This window comes from Choloepus didactylus, chromosome 15, assembly GCF_015220235.1.
Source record: "Choloepus didactylus isolate mChoDid1 chromosome 15, mChoDid1.pri, whole genome shotgun sequence".
Classification (NCBI taxonomy): Eukaryota; Metazoa; Chordata; class Mammalia; order Pilosa; family Megalonychidae; genus Choloepus; species Choloepus didactylus.
Window position 1 is genome coordinate 85,727,524 of NC_051321.1, and position 20,489 is coordinate 85,748,012.

Consider the following 20,489-nt stretch of genomic DNA (forward strand, 5'->3'; position numbering starts at 1 on the left):
CTGGGCCCAGTAGGGGCACATCACATTATCTGTCCTTAGAAAAGACAGATCTTTCTTGGGTCCTTCTTCTCTACCACAGTATAATTGCAGGTCTTCCTGTTCAAGATTGTCTTGCAATTGTCTGTGTCAAAACCCACAGGCTTAGGAACACTGTCACAGAGACAAGAGCAAAACCTATTAGAAGAGAAATGACGCCCATCCTCCCCAGGGCCAGCTCTCTGCTGAGAGCAGCCCACAACCCAGCTGCATCGGGTGTCTCCCTCACCAGTCCTGGGGAGCCCTTATTCTGGCCAGCACCCACTTAAGGGCACTCCTTGGCTCGCGGCCCCAAACCTGGAACCTGGCTCTGTCTATACCCTAGAGTCACATGGACCCCATCATGGTTTTTGGATTCCATCCTGGAACACAGGAGGACATCAGTGAGTTCAGGCAAGGGCTGGGGCTGTGTATCCTGAGCTGGGCAATCTGCTTAAGCTGGGCTCTGCCTGTACCCCCTGTTCAGGGACTGGCCAGCATCACTGTTGCTGTGATACTGGAGGCCTCTCCAAAGAGCTCAGCCAAGAGGACATGCCAGCCCAGGGTTATGGAGCCCACGGAGAAGCACGTAGAAACCAGGGACCACCACCCTGGGGAAAATTCACCCCCCACATTCAATTTTTTAATGTAATTTTATTGAAATATATTCACATACTATACATCTAAAGTGTACAACAATTGATCACAGTTACATCATATAGTTGTGCATTCAACACCACAATCAAGTTTTGAACATATTCAATACTCCAAAAAATAAAAATGAAAATAAGAATAAAAATAAAAGTAAAAGAGAACACTCAAAACATCCCATACCCTTCCTCCCCCATTTGCTTTTTTTAAAAAAATTTTTAACTGAAATATATTCACATACCATACAGTCATCCAAAGTGTAAAACAATTGTTCACAGTATCATCATATAATTGTGCATTCATCATCAAATCAATTTTTGAACTTTTCCATTACTCCAAAAAATAAAAATGAGAATAAAAATAAGAGTAAAAAGAACACCCAAAACATCCCGTATCCCCCTCCTCCATATTATTCATTTAATTTTTGTCAACATTTTTCTACTCATTTATCCAAATACTGGGCAAAGGGAGTGTGAGCCATAGCGTTTTCACATTCATACGGTCACACCATATAAGCTATATAGTTATACAATTGCCTTCAAGAATCAAGGATACTGGATTGCAGATCAACAGTTTCAGATATTTCCTTCTAACTATTCTAACAAACTGAAAACTAAAAAGGGATATCTATGTAACACATAAGAGTTATCTCCAGAATGACCTCTCAACTCTATTTGAAATCTCTCAGCCACATAAATTTTATTTTGTTTCAATTTTCTTCCCCCTTTTGGTCCAGAAGGCTTTCTCAGTCACACAAGGCAGGGTCCAGGCTTGTCCCCAGAAGTCATATTTCACATTGCCAGGGAGATTTATATCCCCTGGGAGTCATGTCTCACATAGGGGGGTGGGCAGTGAGTTTACCTGCTGAGATAGCTTAGAGAGAAAGGCCACATCTGAGCAACAAAAGAGGCCCTTGGGGGTGACTCTTAGGCACAGTGATGAGTAGGCTTAGCCTCTCCTTTGCAGAAACAAGCTTCATAAGGGCAAGCCCTAAGATCGAGGGCTCAACCTGCTAAGCTGGTGGCCTCCAATGCTTGCGAGAATATCAGGAATTCCCCAGCTGGGAAAGTTTAGTATTTCCACATTTTTCCACAGCCACTCAAGGGGGCTTTGCAAATACTTTTTATTCGCTACCCAAATTACTCTGGGTTGTATTGGGGCTTCATGTTAACTTGTACAAATCAACAAGGTCTCACTCCCTAGTCCAGATTCCATGTAATTATGGCATTTGAATAAATTGACCATACAAGTTAAATTATATAGTGTGTTTGCTAGTTTGGATGTATTATGTCCCCCAAAATGCTATTATCTTTGATGCAGTCTTGTGTGGGCAGGAAACCTATTGGTGTTGATTGGGTTGGAGACTTTTGATGGGATGTTTCTGTGGAGATGTGATCAGTCAACTGTGGGCGAGATCTTTCATTGGATAATTTCCATGGAGGTGTGGCCCCGCCCATTCAGAATGGGCCTGGCTTAGTTGACTGGAGCACTATATAAGCTCAGACAGAAGGAGCGAGCTTGCTACAGCCAAGAGGGACACTTTGAAGAATGCACAGGAGCTAAGAGAGGAGCTGCAGATGAGAGACAGTTTGAAGACAGCGTTGAAAGCATACTCTTGCTCCAGAGAAGCTAGGACAACAAATGCCCCAAGAGCAAATAAGAGTGACATTTTGAAGAGGAGCTGCAGCCTAGAGAGGAACATCCTGGGAGACAGCCATTTTGAAACCAGAACTTGGAGCAGATGCCAGCCACATGCCTTCACGGCTAACAGAGGTTTTCCGGATGCCATTGGCCATCCTCCAGTGAAGGTACCCTTTGTTGATGTATATTTTATGGCCTTAAGACTATAACTGTGTAACCAAATAAACCGTCTTTATAAAAGTCAATCCATTTCTGGTGTTTTGCATTCTGGCAGCATTAGCAAACAAGAACAGTGTGCTACAGATAATATAGATTTTGCACCATATAGCCATCTCTTCCTTTGGTCCCACACAGAAGCCAAAGTTTTAAGACGTGGTTAATGTCATCCTCTACCCTTTAGTCTGATCTACCCCAATTTCAACCAACTCCATTTCATGCATATCTGCAATCGAAGTCTGACCTCCTTTTCAGCCTCTTTAACAGTTGATTCACGGGGCAATGCTGACTCTCACAGCTGCCAAACTCTGGCTCCAAGTCCCTGGTGCCACACAGACACCCGAAGCTCCAGGGACCGACCACGTCACACAAAAACAGTTCAGAATCTCAAAAATTAGAAATCACTGTTACAACTCACAAATAAGTATGACTGCTGTAAGGGCTTACAATCTAGGAACCTATACATAAGCCTTCCCCTTATATCCCATGTTCCCAGAGTTGATTCTCAGACTTTACACATAATTATTAGTCCATATTAGTGAGGCATTAAAATGTTTGTCTTTTCATTTCTGGCTTATTTCACTCAACCTACTGTCCTCGTGGTCCATTCACGTCCTTGCATACCTCACAACTTCATTCCTTCTTGCTGCTCCCTCATGCAAAAACATTCTTATATTTGTACATTTAATCACACTCATTGACCACTCTAGGTTTCACTAAGTTATACAGTCCCAGTCTTTATCTCCTATCTTTCCTTCTGGTGCCATACAGCCCCCTAACCTTCCTCTTTCAACCAAATTCACAGTCATCTTTTTTCAGTGTACTTACAATATTGTGTCACAATCACACAGTATTGTGCTATCCATTTCTAGGTCTACACAATCAATCCTCTAGAACATTCTGTACTCCTTCAACATCAAATGCCTGATGTATACCCTCTTTCTGTCTCCTGATATCCTCATTTCTACACTCCTCTCCAAACCTCTCTCTCCTGTCCCCTCCCACCTGTTTGCAGCACTCCCCCCAGTATTTCCCATAGACGAGGTCTCCCATTCATGAACTCTCCCAGTGTCTGCTTATCTGTAAATGTTTTAAATTCTCCCTCATCCTTGAAGGGCAGTCTTGCTGGATATAGGACCCTTGATGGCAGTTCCCCTCACCTAGCATCTCTAATACATTGCACCACTGCCTTCTTGCCTCCATGGCCTCCACCGAGAGATCCACACTCAGTCTTATCGAACTTCTCCAGTATGAGATGGATTGCCTCTCTCCTGCTGCTCCCAGAACCCCTCCCCATCTTCAACATCTGAAAATCTGATTAGTAAGTGTCTTGGAATAGGTCTATTTGGATCAACTCTGTTTGGGGTATGCCACACCTCCTGGACCCACGACTCCATGTCTTTCATAAGAGTTGGGAAAGCTTCATTGATTATTTCCTTTATTATTCCTCCTGCCACCCTTCCCTTCCCCTTTCCCTCTGGGAAACCCATAATGCTCACATTCGCATCCCTCCTGTTGTCCCTGCCCTAACTGTGGGATGCCAAAGCCTGGGTCCATGGCTACTCCACCACTAGGGAGGTGCCTTCCCATGTGACGAGGATGGCCACTAGGACTCTATTTCCTCAGGACCTCAGAGAAGTCGATGACAGGGCAGTTTTGGGAAGCACTACTTTGCACCAGTGCTTCTATCATCAAAGCAAAATGCTGCAAGCCAAGGCTGAAGTGAAGATATCAGATGAATTCCAGATGGGGGAGAAGATGGAGGGGCTCGTATGGAAGCAGCTGCTAAGGAAACTGTTATGTTAGGGTCTTGCTACAGGGAGCCCATAGGCCATGCCAAATAGCTGCATGGCGTTTGTGCTGCCTTGAGTTAAACTCAAGCAGTGGAACAGCATGGGGTGCCTTGTAGAAGTCAAACCACAGATAATTCCTGAATCCCCACATCTCCTCGCTCTACCTTTTCTCAGAATCACTATGTTGCTGCAAATAGCCACAGTCCACACATGAAGTAAGGAGCTGGCAAACCTCTAGGAGAGCTTTGGGCATTGGATGCCCCTCCCTGTCTTCAGCAACCCATCTTGGTATAGGTATTTGGTAATAAGCATATTTATCAAGTTTCAAGAGCAAATTAAAAGCAGTTGTACTGCAAATAAATCCCTTGAAGGATGGGATTTCAAAAGAGGGACTAGGTTTTACCAGAGATCAGCTCAGCAGCCACTGGGTCCCCTCCTTGATGACTGCTGACTTGGGACTTACAAGATGCAACAGGAAATTCCATCTTCTCTGCAAATACACCACTCACATCCCTCGGACTTCCACTCTGAGTTCAGCTGGTGTGGGACTCCAAGGGGACCCTTGCATTCTACAAGAACACAGGTAGCATCTTCAGTAGAGTCTCCAGATCATGCAAGGGGCAAAAAGCTTGTCAAGAAATTAAGGCCAACCCCTCCCTCACAACCCCTCACAAGGAGGGACAGTCTTGTTGATTTTTTTAAAATGCAATTTTATTGAGATATATTTACATGCCCTACAATCATCCACTGCACACAACCAATGGTTCAGAATATCATCATATAGTTGTGTACTCATCACCACAGTCAATTTTTGAACATTTTCATTACTCCAAAAAATTAAAAATAAAAGTAAAAAAGAATACCCAAATCATCCCAACCCCAGCTATTATTCATTTACTTTTTGGGCCATTTTTTCTACTCATGTGTCCATACACTGGATAAAGGGAGTGTAGGCCACAAGGTTTTCACAATCACACAGTCACACCATGTAAGCTATATAGTTATAGTTCATTCTCAAGAATCAAGGCTACTGGGTTGCAGTTAAATTTCCTTCTAGCTATTCCAGTACACTAAAAAGTAAAAAGGGATAGCTAATGTCATTGATTTTGAAGGCACCCTTCTACAGTGCTTCTGTGTTCACCCATGGTTATGTTCCTGTATATGTAGTTCATGCCACTAGTAATTTTTTCTTCCAGCAAGCTTAAATCCTTCAAGATTTTATTTCAGAACAGAGATGTCAATTATGAATAATATATGGCCCTCCTCTTTAATCAGATAGCTATTATGAGCCTATAGGGAATTGGGGGCTGTAATTTTTTCTTGCTGGATTATCTCTGGATAAATGTCTCATTTCTCCACTTCCCTTTGCTTTGGATCAGTGTTCTCACACCTGGCTGCACATGGGAAACATCCTGAGTACAAAACAAAAAACAAAAAACAAAACACAAAAACGAAAAACAACACCTAAGCCTGGGCTCTGCCCCAAAACAACGTGGTCAAAATTTGTGCACTAGATGCAGGGGGAGGTGGGTACCAGGCCTCCATATTATTAAAAAGGTCTCCCAAGTCATTCAAATGAGGAGGTGAGGACAGCTGCTTTCAATCCTTGACAGTCAAAGTGTGGCTGAAGGACCGGTGGTGTCAGCATCACCTGGGAGACCTGCAGAATCCCAGCCCAACTCCAGACCCACTGAATCAGAACCTGCATTTTAGCAAGATTCCTAGGTGATCTGCATGCACTTTAAAGTGCGAGAAGTACTGCTTTGGGGAGTTTTTAGATGTGCAAGTCCTACTCCAGAAGTTTCAACTTACCTTGTCTTGGATGGGGGCTGAGCACAGGTAAGTTTCGAATGCTCTACATGTTACTGTCCTATAGCTACAGCAGAGAAGCACTGTTTTATAGAAATGGCAAATCAAAGTCCCCTAACCCTCCTTATCAGGCTTTCAACTGCCAACAGGGTCACATCTACCAGATTACAATAACATAATTAACATTGAAAAATCAGGACTTACCAACAGGTGAATTTCCTGGAGTGTATACATTGCATTTGAGAAAGCAGTAGGCATTGCCTAGAGACACAAAGGTGATGAAGACCAGCAGGCTGCCCAGAAGAGAACTCTGCAATGTAAAAAGGGGTAGGGAGTGGAGAAGTGGATTCTTACAGTAGACATTAACTGGGTACCAGGTACAAGGAGCCCCCTTGGTCTCTGGAAGTTACTTACAAAGATGGAGCATCCACCCTCAACCTAGCAAGCCAAAGAGACCTACCCAAGTTGTTAAAATAAACCATAGAAAGGGGCTGAAAGTCAGAGAGCCATCATGAGAGGGTGCCATTTTATTACAGAAGAGGTTCAGGAAGCTCTGGTGGGTAAGGTGACATAACTACTTTGCAGAATATATAGAATTTAAAGGAGAAAAAAGGGGGAGAGGAAGAGAATTTCAAAAAGAGAATGAAACAACCACAAAGACATGGAGACAAAGGCAATGCAGCTAGAGACTCTCTAGAGCCGACTGGATTAGTCAGTGATGTGACTGGAAAGTTAGGTTAGGAGCAGGTTGCACCTACAGACCAGGAGGCTAATAACTTCATTTTTCAGATGATAAGGGCTCTTTGAGGGCTGCATATATGAACCAATTAAACTAGACTGAAACTGTATCTGTAGGACAAGGGAAAGGATCCAATTGTTTTCATCAAGTTTTTGAGATTAGCTAGTTAAATAAACAAACAATGGAATTCCAGGAACTTTCTAAAAAGGATCATGTGGGGGTGAGAGTCCTTTTGTTGTAAGAAATTGATTATGAAGTAATTAATAGTGTGTTACTGATATAATACTGGAAAGACAAATATGTGGAATAAAATAGAAAACCCAGTAAGTGTATTTATAAATATTTACACAGGTTTATAATAAGGGAATCTTGGTTTTTCAAATCCATGGTGATTAATTATTCAGTAAATGGTATTAGAACAAGGAGTGGACTATTTGGGGAAGAAATAAAATTAATTTCCTACTCTAGTCCCCACAATGAAATAAATTCTAAAAGGAGTCAAGGGTTAAAATTTTACAATAAAATCATAAAATAATCAAAGGAAACACTGGTAAATATTTATCTTATTCTAAGAATAAAGAAAAAGAGAAGACATAAATTTGAGTATGTCAAATCTCCCAAATCCCCCACAGTATGTCCCAACCACTCTAAAGCAGAAGGGACATAATCTTGAAAAGCTGGGCATCCAAAAATGTTGATGAGGGAGCTAGTTAAATATGTTATTTTTGGCAGGCCTTAACACAGACTGAGATTGCCCACTTGGCACTTTCCTCACCTGTGAAAAGCAGGGTTCTCCCACTTTTGCAGTGTCAGAACACCTGGGGAGCTAATAAACATACAGAATCTCAGTCTCCTTCTATAAGGACAGGACCTGAGCCTCTGCATTTTGTCCAAGATCCTCATGTAAGAACCACAGGAAAAATGATCAAAACCAATGCTTCTCTAATGTTCATATGAAACATTAGGAGCTCTTAAAGTGCAGATTCCAGTTCAGTAGATCTGGGATGGGATTTGCGATTCTGCCTTTCAAGCAGAAAAGCTGGAAACCCATGCCATGGTCTGAGAACCTCACTTGAATGGACTCTAAGTCCCTTCCATTTTCCATATTTTATTCTTCCACCTTCCCTCCTTGCCTTCTTGTCATCCTTTCCTGCAATCAATCAGCATGAGCTCTTGACATGAGCAGGCAGCAGGAAGAGTGCCTAGGAAGCAGGTGTTTGTAAGGCTATTCCAGGTGGATGGCATCACACTAACCAGAGGTGAAGCCTCCTGGCAGAGACACTAGAAAACTGTCCCTTTAGAGAAATGGCTGCTTCTTTTGATTTCTCAACTCCAGACAGATTTTCCTGCATGTCCTAGGGTGAGTGGTCTTAAATATTTTCCAGTAGCAGGTGCGGACATTATCAGGCCTGTGAGATCCATAGTCTATTCTGACTGCAGGGGGTGGAGGGGTTCTGCACAGACCAGATGGGACAACCCCATCCCTGGTCTATTCTCATGACAATGGCTGAAAGCACGTTCATCTGAGACAGGGCCCCAGGTGAACATCACATCACTCCTCTATTACTGAGGACTCTCTCAGCTGTGAAGAGAACTGTACCACCACAAAGCCGTGTTCCAGTCCTAGACCACTGGTCATGTGGGTGTCAACCTTTGGATGTAGGATCTTTGAAAATGGTATTAGTTAAGGTGAGGTCAAAATGAACCAGGAGAATAGGTGGTAGTGCTGAGAATGCAGAGCAGAACAGTAAGTCAGTCTCTCAAGCTTGGAGGCTGGAGCCCTTCCCCTACTGGCAGAGGAGCTGTTTTGGAGTCACTCCCTGGGGAGGAAGAAGCAGTCTCTAATAGGAGTAAGGGAAGGAGAGATCAAGCAAACTCCAATTGTGGATTTAATTAATGAATTCAGACTGTTGAACACAAGCTCCAGATACAGATAAACCCAGAGCAAGCTCAAATGGAACCCAGAGGTAGCAACTGAACAGAGGGGAGGTGGAACTGATAGAAAAGAAGGAAACAGAGGCTTTTGGAGTCAGCTGAGCTCAGAACACTGGAAAAGGGTTGTGCCCCAAGAAAAGGGGCACATAGATCCAGGTAGCAACTCCAGCTCTTGGCTGGCGAAGCTGGGAGTCTATGGGTGGAGTCTGAAAAGGATTATTTTTCACCTTTTAGCATCAAGAAAGAAGCAGCCTTTTTCAGTTTTCAGCACTGCTCCAGGTAAGGGGGAATTAAGGAATATTTGAGAGACAGAGAAACTATTCAGGTGAAGAAGAAAATTCCCTGAAAGGCTTATCTACCCCAAGAAAGGGGGGGGGAGGTCAGGGCCCAACATAAATGGCAGCTCTCATTCAGAGAATTCAGACCCCAGGGACTGGAAAAGAGAAGCAGTTTAAAACCTCCCTCTGCCACAGCCTCTGTCTCAAACAGACACCTGGCATTGGGATGGTCTGCTAAGGATTAAAGGCACCGCACCTCTTTACACCAGTGGGGCATTGACAACTGCCACCTGCTGGGCAGGATAGAAAATGCAAGAAATTCCATAAGAAAGACTGGAATCCTGCAGTGTCTCCTCCCCAGGGAACCTTGAAACTTATTACACCTTCTTCCAGAGCCTTGGGCCTGTTTTGTCTGGAAAAACCTGACTGGGGTGGGGTAGATCCAATCTGCGGAGAACCTCCTCAATGAAAACCAAAAAACTTCCATATTGACAGGTCAAGATTCAGAAAAACAAGAACTCAGAAATTCTGACCAGTTTTTAAAGAGCTATGTTAGAGGGTCTAGGATAAGTTGAACTGATTGAGAAAGAACAGATAGAGAAAAAAGCCAACCAACAGGGAAATCCTAGGTAAAAGGGAGAAAATGACCTCTAGAATAGACAAGGAAGTCAGATGTCTAGAAACCAGCAAAAAATCAGGTGCCTTGACACCAGCAAAAAATCATGACTCATGAATGCATGAAGATATGGCCCAGTAAAAGGAAGAAACTAACACTTCAACTGAGTTAAAGGAGTTATGTGTTATGGGTGTCACAGTATGAGAAGAGAAGAGAAAGGGGGTAGAAAGAGTAATAGGAAATAATAATTGAAAATTTCCCAAGTTTTATGAAAGACATAAAATTACAGATCCAGGAAGTGCAGCATACTGCAGACAGAATAGATCTGAATAGACCCTAGAAGAGCCATGATCTTTTAATCCAATCTTGTTGGGTGAGACCTTTTGATTAAATTGTTTCCATAGCAATGTAACCCTCCAAATTGTGAGCATGGCCTTTAAATGACTTATTTCCATGGAAGTGTGAACCTGTACATTCAGGGTGGGTCTTGAGTAGTTTACTGGAGTCCTTAAGAGAGTTCATGGAGAGAAGGAGCTCAGAAAAGCTGAGAGAGACATGTTGGAGAGAACCCAAGATATGTAATCCACAGTTTGCCCTCTGAAGAAGCTATAAGCTTTCAGAGATGCTCTGAGATGCAGACAGATGGATGTTTGGTGATGATAGGCTAGGATATGTAGCCCAGAGTTAGCCCCAGAGAAGGTAAAAGAGGACCCCCAGATGGTTAGATCCACAGGAGCTGATGAATCAAGAGAGACAGAGAGTCAGAGATATTCTGGAGAAAGTCATTTTGAAGCTAAAGCCCAGGAGCAAAGGACCAGCAGATGCCAGCCACATGCTTCCCCAGCTAACATGAGTGTCCCAGATGCCATCAGCCTTTCTTCATTGAAGGTATCCTCTTGTGGATGCCTTAGCCTGGACACTCTTACGGCCTTAGAACTGTAAATATGTAACCTAATAAATCCCCTTTGTAAAAGCCAATCCATTTCTGGTATTTTGCATAATGGCAGATATAGCAAAGTGAAAGAGACCCAAAGGCAAATATAGGTTGAAAGTGAAAGGTTGGAAAAAGACATTTCACACAAACAACAACTAGAAAAGAGCAGGATTAGCTATACTTATATCAGAAAATTTAGACTTCAAATGTAAAACAATTAAAAGAGACAAGGAAGATAAAAGGGGCAATTCATCAAAAAGACATAACAATCATAAATAGTTATGCAGCAAGCCAGAGTACTCAAAAATACATGAAGCAAGCACTGGAAGCATTGAAGGAAGAAGTAGACACCTCTACAATAATAGATGGAGACTTCATACAACACTGTCATCAATGGATAGAACATCTAGACAGAGGCTCAATAAGGAAACAGAGATTTTGAATAGCATGGTAAATGAATTAGACTTAACAAACAATTACAGAACTTTGCACTGCGCAACAGCAAGATATACATTTTTCCCAAGTGCTCATGGATCATTCTGCAGGATAAACCACATTTGTTCACAAAGCAAGTATCAATAAATTTAAAAAGATCAAAATTATACAAAACACTTTTTCATATCATAAAGGAACAAAGTTGGAAATCAATAACAGGTGGATGGCAGGAAAATTCACAAATATATAGAGGCTAAACAGGGCACTCATTTTTAAAAATTTTACTTAAAAAAAACAATAAAATTCCCTTCTTTGAGGGAATCTGAGATTTGGGGGGATTGTGATGGCATCCATTCTTCCTCACAGAAGCCCATGGTGTGCACAGCCTAGAGGCAGGGGTGCTGCAAGAAAATGCCAGGAGCTCTCTCCCAATCCCAGGGACTCATGGGTGCATGGCAGAAATGGACTGTGAGGCATTTGAGCTGGAAGGTGGAACTTGCAGCTCTGCAGCCCCAGAGTACTCTACCTGCAGTCCTGGGAATGGCTGGGACCACTGGGTCCTGGGACAGACTCCATGCCAACTGGACAGACTACACCCCACAACCAAAGGGCTGACAGTCCCCAGTGCACATGGAAAATTGGTGTGCTGGTTGGACTTCAACATGGTTTGGACTACCACTCAGTGCACAAAGTTGGGGAGAATGGGCTTGAGGTTAAGAAGTGGCTCAGGGAAGTACCAACTGCTAGAAGGTCAGGGAAAGTGCACTGTAACAAACTGGAGCTCAGCCAAATTACAGATAAATGTTCAATAATCCTGCATATCCTAAAAGAACCCTATCAAGATAAATAAATGCCAAGAGGCCAAAAACAAAACATTATAATGCATATGAAGAAAGCAGAAGATATGTATAACCCAAATGTCTGAATTAAAAAGCCACAGGAGACACAGAACTTGGAGCAATTAATCAAAGAAATACACACTGTTTTAGTTTGCTAATGCTGCAGAATGCAAAACACCAGAGATGGATAGGCTTTTATGAAACGGGGGGTTATTTTGCTACACAGTTACAGTCTTAAGGCCACAAAGCATCCAAGGTAACACATCAGCAATTGGGTACCTTCACCGGAGGATGGCCAATGGCATCTGGAAAACCTCTGCTAGCTAGGAAGGCAGCCGGCGTCCGCTCCAAAGCTCTGGCCTCAAAATGGCTTTCTCCCAGGACGTTCCTCTCTAGCAAGCTTGCTCCTCTTCAAAACATCACTCCCAGCTGCACTCAGTTCAGTCTCTTTGAGTCAGCACGTTTATATGGCTCCACTGATCAAGGACCACCCTGAATGGGTGGGGCCATGCCTCCATGGAAATGTCCCATCAGTTATCATCTACAGTTGGGTGGGGCGCATCTCCATGCAAACAACCTAATTCAAATGTTCCAACTTAATCCCCACTATTATGTCTGCCCCACAAGATTGCATCAAAGAATATGGCTTTTTGGGGGGACATAATACATTCAAACCGGCACACACACAAGCATCAGTATCCTGGCTCAGGATATAAAGGACATGTAGAAAACTCTAGAAGGGCAAAGAAGAATTTGCAAGAGTAAATAAAAAATAGTAGATCTTATGGACATAAAAGATAATGCTGATCAAATTCAAAATACCCTTGAGGCACATAACACCAGAATTAGAAAGGTAGAGGATGAATTAGTGAACTCAAGGATAGGGCAATGGAAAGTGAAAGCACAAAAGAACAAATGGTGAAAAAATTTGAAAAATTTGAAACAGATCTAAAGGAAATGATGAACAATATGAAGCACACAAATATAAGAATCATTGGTGTTCCAGAAGGGAAAGGTAAAAGTAAAGGGCTAGGAAGAGTATTTGAAGACATGGTTGGGGAAAACTTCCTAACCCTTCTAAATGACATAAACATGCAAATCAAAGATGTGGAATGGACTCCAAATAGAAATAAATCCAAATAAACCTACTCTGAAATATATTCTGATCAAATTGTCAAATACTGAAGAGGAGGGAGAAAGTCCCAAAGGAGTAAGAGAGAAGCAATTCACCACATACAAGGGAAACAACATAAGACTGAGTACTGACTACTCAATGGGCACCATGGAGGCAAGAAAGCATTGGTATGACATATTTAAAATTTTGAAAGAGAAAAATTGCCAGTCAGGAATTCTTTATCACACAAAGTTCTCCTTCAAAATTGAGGGAGATCTTAAAATTTTCACAGACAAAGAAATGCTGAGAGAATTTGTTAACAAGAGACTCACCCTACAACAAATACTAAAGGGAGCTCTACTGGATGAAAAAAAAAAAAAAAAAAAAAGGAGAGAGAGGTCTGGAGAAGGACATAGAACTAAAGAGTTTTAGTAAGGGTATCTTAAAGGAAATAGAGTGAAAAAACAGATCTGACAAATAAAAAGCAAAGGAAAAGATGGATGATTAACAACAGGCTTCACAGTAATAACAGTGAATGTGAATGCATTAAACTCCCCAATTAAAAGATATAGACTGGCAGAATGGAGTAAAAAATATGAGCCATCAATACATTGTTTACAAGAGACATATCTTACACCGAGCTACCCAAAGAAATTGAAAGTGAAAGGATGGAAAAAATATTCCATGCAAAGTACAGCCAGAAGAAAGCAGGAGTAGCAAATACTAATTTCAGAAAAAATGGACTTTAAATGCAAGGATGTTATAATAGACAAAATAGGACACTGTATACTAAGAAAAGGGACAATTTACCAAGAAGAAATAACAGTCATAAATGTTACACACCCAATCGAGGTAATCCAAAGAACATGAGACAAACATTGGCAAAACTGAAGGAAGCAATAGATATTTCCACAATAATTGTGGGAGACTTCAATACACCACTCTTTCCTACAGATAGATCAACCAGAGAGGACAAATAAGGAAATTGAGAATATAAAAAATGTGATAAATGAATGAGACTAAACAGATATATATATAAAGCATTGCATCCAAAATTCCTGGGATATACATTCTTCTCTAGGGCTTACAGAACTTTCTACAGGATATATCATATACTGGGGCAGAAAACAAGCCTCTATAAAATTAAAAATATTGAAATTATTCAAAGCACATTCTCTGACCACAATGGAATTCAACTAGAAGTCAATGACCATCAAAGATCTAGAACATTCGCAAATATCTGGGGGTTAAAAAACACACTTATAAGCAAACAGTGGGTCAAAGAAGGAATTGCAATAGAAATTGCTAAATATCTAGAGACAAATGAAAATGAGAACACCACATATCAAAACTTATGGGATGCAGCAAAGCTGGTATTGAGGGGGAAATTTTTAGCTCAAAATACATACATTAAAAAAGAAGTAAGAGCTAAAATCAAAGAACTAATGGAACAACTGAAGAAGCTAGAAAATGATCAGCAAACTAATCCTGATATCAAGTAGAAGAAAATAAATAACAAGGATTAAAGCAGAAATAAATGATATGGAGAACAAAGAAACAATAGAGAATATAAATAAAACCAAAAGTTGGGCCTTTGAGAAGATCAACAAGATTGACAAGCCCTCAGCTGGACTGACAAAGTCAAAAAGAGAGAAGACCCAAGTAAACAAAATAATAAATGAGAGGGGGGACATTACCGTGGATCCCAAAGTAATTTAAAAAATCATAAGAGGATATAATGAACAACTGTATGCTAACAAACTAGATAATTTAGAGGAAATGGACAATTTCCTGGAAACATATGAACAACCTAGACTGACCAGAGAAGAAATTGAGACCTCAACAAACCAATCACAAGTAAAGAGATCCAATCAGTCATCAAAAATCTTCCTACAAATAAAGCCCAGGGCCAGATGGCTTCACAGGGGAATTCTACCAAACTTTCAAAAAAGTGCTGACACCATTCCTACTTCAACTATTTCAAAAAATTGAGTAAAATGGAACACTACCTAACTTATTTTATGAAGCCAACATCAATCTAATATCAAAACCAGAAAAAGATGCTACAAGTAAGGAATACTACAGGCCCAGTGTCCCGAGTGAATATAAGTGCAAAAATTCTCAACAAAATACTTGCAAATTGAATCCAAAGACACATTAAAAAATCATATACCATGACCAAGTGGGGTTTGTCCTAGGCATGCAATGGTGATTCTTCATAAGAGAATCAATCTATGTAATACAACACTTTAACAAATCAGAAGAGAAAAACCAAATGATCATCTCAATTGATGCTGAAAAAAACATTCCACAAAATTCAACATCCTTTTTTGATAAAAACTCTTCAAAAGGTTGGAATTGAAGGAAACTTCTGCAATGTGATAAAAGGCATATGTGAAAAACCCACAGCCAGCATAGTACTCAATGTTGAGAGACTGAAAGCCTTCCCTCTAAGATCAGGAACAAGACAAGGATGCCCGCTGTCACCACTGTTATTCAACATTGTGCTGGAAGTGCTAGCCAGGGCAATCCGGCAAGATAAAGAAATAAAAGGCATCCAAATTGGAAAAGAAGAAGTAAAACTGTCATTTTTGGCAGATGATATGATCTTATATCTGGAAAACACTGGGAAATTGATGACACAGATACTTGAGCTGGAAAACAAATTCAGTAAAGTCGTGGAATACAAGATTAATGAACAGAAGGCAGAAATACTCCTATACACTAGAAATGACCTAACTGAAAATACACTCGAGAAAAAGATTCCATTCTCACTAGCAACTAAAAAAATCAAGTACCTAGGAATAAACTTAATCAGGGATGTAAAAGACCTCTACACAGAAAAGTACATAAAAGAAATATAATGGGACCTAAAGAGATGGAAAGATGGAAGGTTAAACATCATTAAGATTTCAATTCTATCCAAACTCATCTACAGATTCAATGCAATTTACATCAAAATTTCAACAACCTACTTGTCAGACTTGGAAAAACTAGTTATCAATTTTTTTGGAAGTAAAGGGGCCTAAAATTGCTAAAAACCTTCCAAAAAGAAAAACAAAGTGGGAGAACTTACACTTTTTGACTTTGAAGCCTACTGTAAGGTCACAGCAGTCAAAACAGCATGGTACTGGCACAAAGATAGACATATTGATCAATGGAATTGAATTGAGAATTTGGAAATAGATCCCCACATCTATGGTCAACTGATTTTTGATAAGGCCCCCAAACCCTCTGAACTGGAACAGAGCAGTCTCTTCAACAAATAGGGCTGGGAGAACTAGATATCCATATCCAAAAGAATGAAAGAGGACCCCTACCTCACACCCTATACAAAAACTAACTGAAAGTGGATCAAAGATCTCAATATAAGAGACAGTACCATAAAACTCCTAGAAGATCATGTAGGGAAACATCTTCAAGATCTAGTATTAGGAGGTCACTTCTTAGACCTTACACACAAAGCACAAGCAATGAAAGCAAAAATAGATAAATTGGAACTCTTCAAAATTAAAAGCTTCTATACCTCAAGGGAATTTGTCAAAAAGGTAATGAGGCACCAGTGCAATGGGAGAAAATATTTGGAAACCATGTATCTGATAAGAGACTGATTTCTTGCATATATAAAGAAATCCCACAACTCAATGACAACAGTACAAATAGCCCAATTATAAAATGGGCAAAAGATATCAAGAGACATTTCTCTGAAGAGGAATTACAAATGGCTAACAAACACATGAAAAAATGTTCATATTCACTATCTATAGGGAGATGCAAATCAAGGCCACAGTGAGATCTCATCTTGTACCAATATAAATGGCTGCCATTAAACAAACAGGGAACTACAAATGCTGGAGAGGATGTGGAGAAATTGGAACACTTATTCATTGCTTGTGGGACTGTATAATGGTACAGCCACTCTGAAAGATGGTTTGGTGGTTCCTCAGAAAACTAGATATTGAGTTATCCTATGACCCAGCAATTTCACTTCTTGGTATATACCCAGAAGATCTGAAAGCAGTGACACAAACTATTTGCACACCGATGTTCATAGTGGCATTGTTCACAATTGCCAAGAGATGGAAACAATCTAAATGTCCTTCAACAGATGAGTGGATAAACAAAACGTGGTATATACACATGATCGAATACTATGTGGCAGTAAGAAGGAATGAGGTCAAGAAACATATGACAACATGGATGAACCTTGAAGACATAATGCTGAGTGAAATAAGCCAGACATAAAAGGATAGTGTATGTTACCACTAATGTGAACTCTGTGAAAAATGTAAAATAAGTGTCTTATAATGTAGAATATAGGGGACCTAGAGATAGACAGAAGCTAATGAAGGGGGAATGATAATCTAAGATGTACAGCTGTGATAATGAGGGTGATCTTAATAGTATGGGAATGGTCAAATGTGACTATGGTTCATTAATGGGACTATAAGGATCAGTGAGGCACTGAAGATGAACATGTTTGTAAAACATTGTTTAAAGGCGTGTAACCCACAGAGTAGCACCACAAAGCTAAATAAGTGTTAGCATGATATACTTATAAGGTATGAAACCGGTGCAGAGAGTTCACAACAGAGTGGTATGGAAAAACTACCCATTACATATTAATGACTATATTTAATAGGAAAACCTTACCAACACTACACTAATACTACGGATGAGTAATAAACATCTGATAAAGAGCTCTGGGATGTATTATGTTATGATAATTGTTTAAAGTTGAGAGTGATGATGATCATACAAATAAGTGAAGATAATGTAAGAAACTGACTGTCTTGGGATAGAATATATATTAAGTGAAATTAGGAGCCCACTACTTAATAAATCAAGCCCTAGACTTGAGGCTTGCTCTTGTGAAATTTAGGTTTTAAATGGGAGGCTGAGCCTTCCAATAATTATGCCTAAGAGGCAACTCCAGGGAAACTCTTTTGTTGTGCAGATGTGGTCTTTCTCTCTTTAAGCCCAACTCTGCAAATAAATTCATTAACCTCACCCCCAGGAGGGACATGATGCTCAGGAATGAGCCTGACCCTCATAGTGAGGGATTGAAAATGCCTACTTGATCAAAAGTGGGAAAAAAGAAAGGTAACAAGCTGAGATTCCAAATAGAGAGGAAATTCCAAATAGAAGAGGAGAGGCTATCCTGGATGTTTCTTTTATGCAAGCTCCAGCTAGACATCCCAATTGGCCACAGTATGCCATGTCCTTACCAAAAGTAGTCCCCAAATACTTAGGTCCCTACCTGAGATTCTATAAAAGATTGACTCAATAAGTTTTATCTTTCAGAGACTTAAATCAACCAGAGTGTTCCTATGCCAGACAAGTCCTAAACCCAGAGGCAACAACCTCTTTAAATCAGGTATCAGATACAGCCCCCTTCCCCATACTGTCAGCACTCCCTTTCAATATGAACAAGTTAGGGTGCTCACTAAACAGACACCCCTGAAGATGGAGACAGAGATTAAGTGAGAGGAATGGGTAGCAAAAACAAGATAAGATTTTCAAAAGGTCTATGAATTTGAAACTATATATATATATATATATATATATATATATGTATATTTATATGTATATGTATATATATATATGTGTGTGTATATTTGGATGCTGGGGTGTTGAAATAGCTGGAAGGAAGTTAATGACATGGTGAAAATGTAACACATAGCATCCTTTGAGAGTTTCTCTATAGCTGCTCATTGAATGGTGCTTTGAAAGTCTTCACATTTCCATATGTACCTCATATTGCATATTAAGAAAAGAATGGAAACTGTGGAACTGTAAACCATACTAATTTTTGAAAATACCTATATAACTGCTTGCTGAGTTGTATATCCAAAGTTAGCTCCTTTCTGCATGTATGCTATATTTTACAATAATGGAAATAGCTGGAGTTGTGGAAATTTGGCCCGTGACATTCTTTGAAATTTGCTTTCTACTTGTGCAATTGTACTTTGAAAGTTATCACTGCTATGCATATATGTTAAAGTTCACAATAAAAAAGGAAAAAAGAAGAAAGAGCAAAAATTAAGGAATTAACTCTTCAGCTAGAGGAACTAGAGAAAGAACAGCAAAAAGAAGGAAAGAAATAACAAAAGTTAGAGCAGAAAAAATGAAACTGAGAGCACAAAAACAATAGATTCAACAAAACCAAAAGTTGGTTCTCTGAGAAAATCAATAAAATCTATGGACCCTTATGTAGGCAGACAAAAAATTAACAGAGGATGCAAATGAATAAAATCAGAAATGGAAGGAGGGGCATAGCTAGTAATCCAGCAGAAATAAAGGAATGAAATGAGAGGATATTATTAGCAACTGTATGCTAATAAACTAGACAACTAAGATGAAGCAGACAACTTCCTAGAAAAGCATGAACATTAACACTGACTCAAGAAGAATTATAAGACCTCAACAAACCAATCATAAATAATGAGATTGGATTAGTCAACAAAAACCTCCCAAAAAAGAAAAGTCCAGGACCAGATGGCTTCACATGAGAATTCTCCCAAGCATTCAAGAAAGATTTAGTAGCAATCATGTTCAAACTCTTCAAAAAAATCAAAGAGGAGGGAAAGCTACCTAACTCATACTATGAAGCCAATGTCACCCTAATAGCAAAGCCAGCCAAAGGCACTACAAGAAAAGAAAATTACAGACTGATCTCTTTAATGAATATAGATGCAAAACTCAACAAAATACTTGCAAATCAAATCTAGAAACAATTAAAAGAATCATACATCAAGACCAAGTGGGATTTTTTCCAGGTATGCAAGTGTGGCAGAACACAAGAAAATCAAGTAATGTAATACACCACATCAGTAATTCAAAGGGGGAAAAGAACATGATCATCTCAATTGATGTAGGAAGAAGACAAGGATGGCCAGTGCCATCACTGTTATTCAACATTGTGCTAGAAGTTCTAGCTAGAGAAATTAGGCAAGAAAAAGAAATAAAAGACATTAAAATTGAAAAGGAGGAGTAAAACTTTCACTACTTGTAGATAAGATGAACCTATATGTAGAAAATCCAGAAAAATCTACAGAAAAGCTCTAGGACTACTAAAAAAGTATATTAAGCTGGCAGGATATAATATCAACAAACAAAAATGAGTAGTGTAAGGAGCAAGCTGAGGAGGAAATCAAGAAAAAATTCCATTTACAATAGCAACAAAAGGAACCAAATATTTAAGAATAAATTTAACCAAAGGCATAAAAGACCTATACACAGAAAAAATTGTGGGAAGCAATCAAGGAAGCAATCAAGGAAGATATAAATAAATGGAAGAACATACTGTGTTCAAGGATTTGAAGACTAAATATAAATAAGATGTCAATTATGCCCAAACTGATTTATAGATTCAATGCAATAACAATTAAAATCCCAACAACTTATTTTACAGAGATAGAAAAACCAATTATCAATTTTTTTTGGAAGGTCAGGGTGTCCTGAATAGCTAAAA

General features: G+C 39.9%; 1 protein-coding gene across 1 annotated transcript in view; it reads right to left on the bottom strand.

The window, feature by feature from the left end:
• Positions 1 to 35: 35 nt before the first annotated feature.
• Positions 36 to 20,489, bottom strand: part of MSMB (microseminoprotein beta) — a 35,459-nt gene continuing 15,005 nt past the window's right edge. Inside the window, exons 2-4 of the mRNA XM_037803914.1 lie at positions 6,330 to 6,435; positions 4,780 to 4,885; positions 36 to 150 (exon numbers count right to left, since the gene is read on the bottom strand). Of these exons, the coding sequence (XP_037659842.1) occupies positions 36 to 150; positions 4,780 to 4,885; positions 6,330 to 6,435 (327 nt within the window). The remainder of the gene's footprint in view (positions 151 to 4,779; positions 4,886 to 6,329; positions 6,436 to 20,489) is intronic.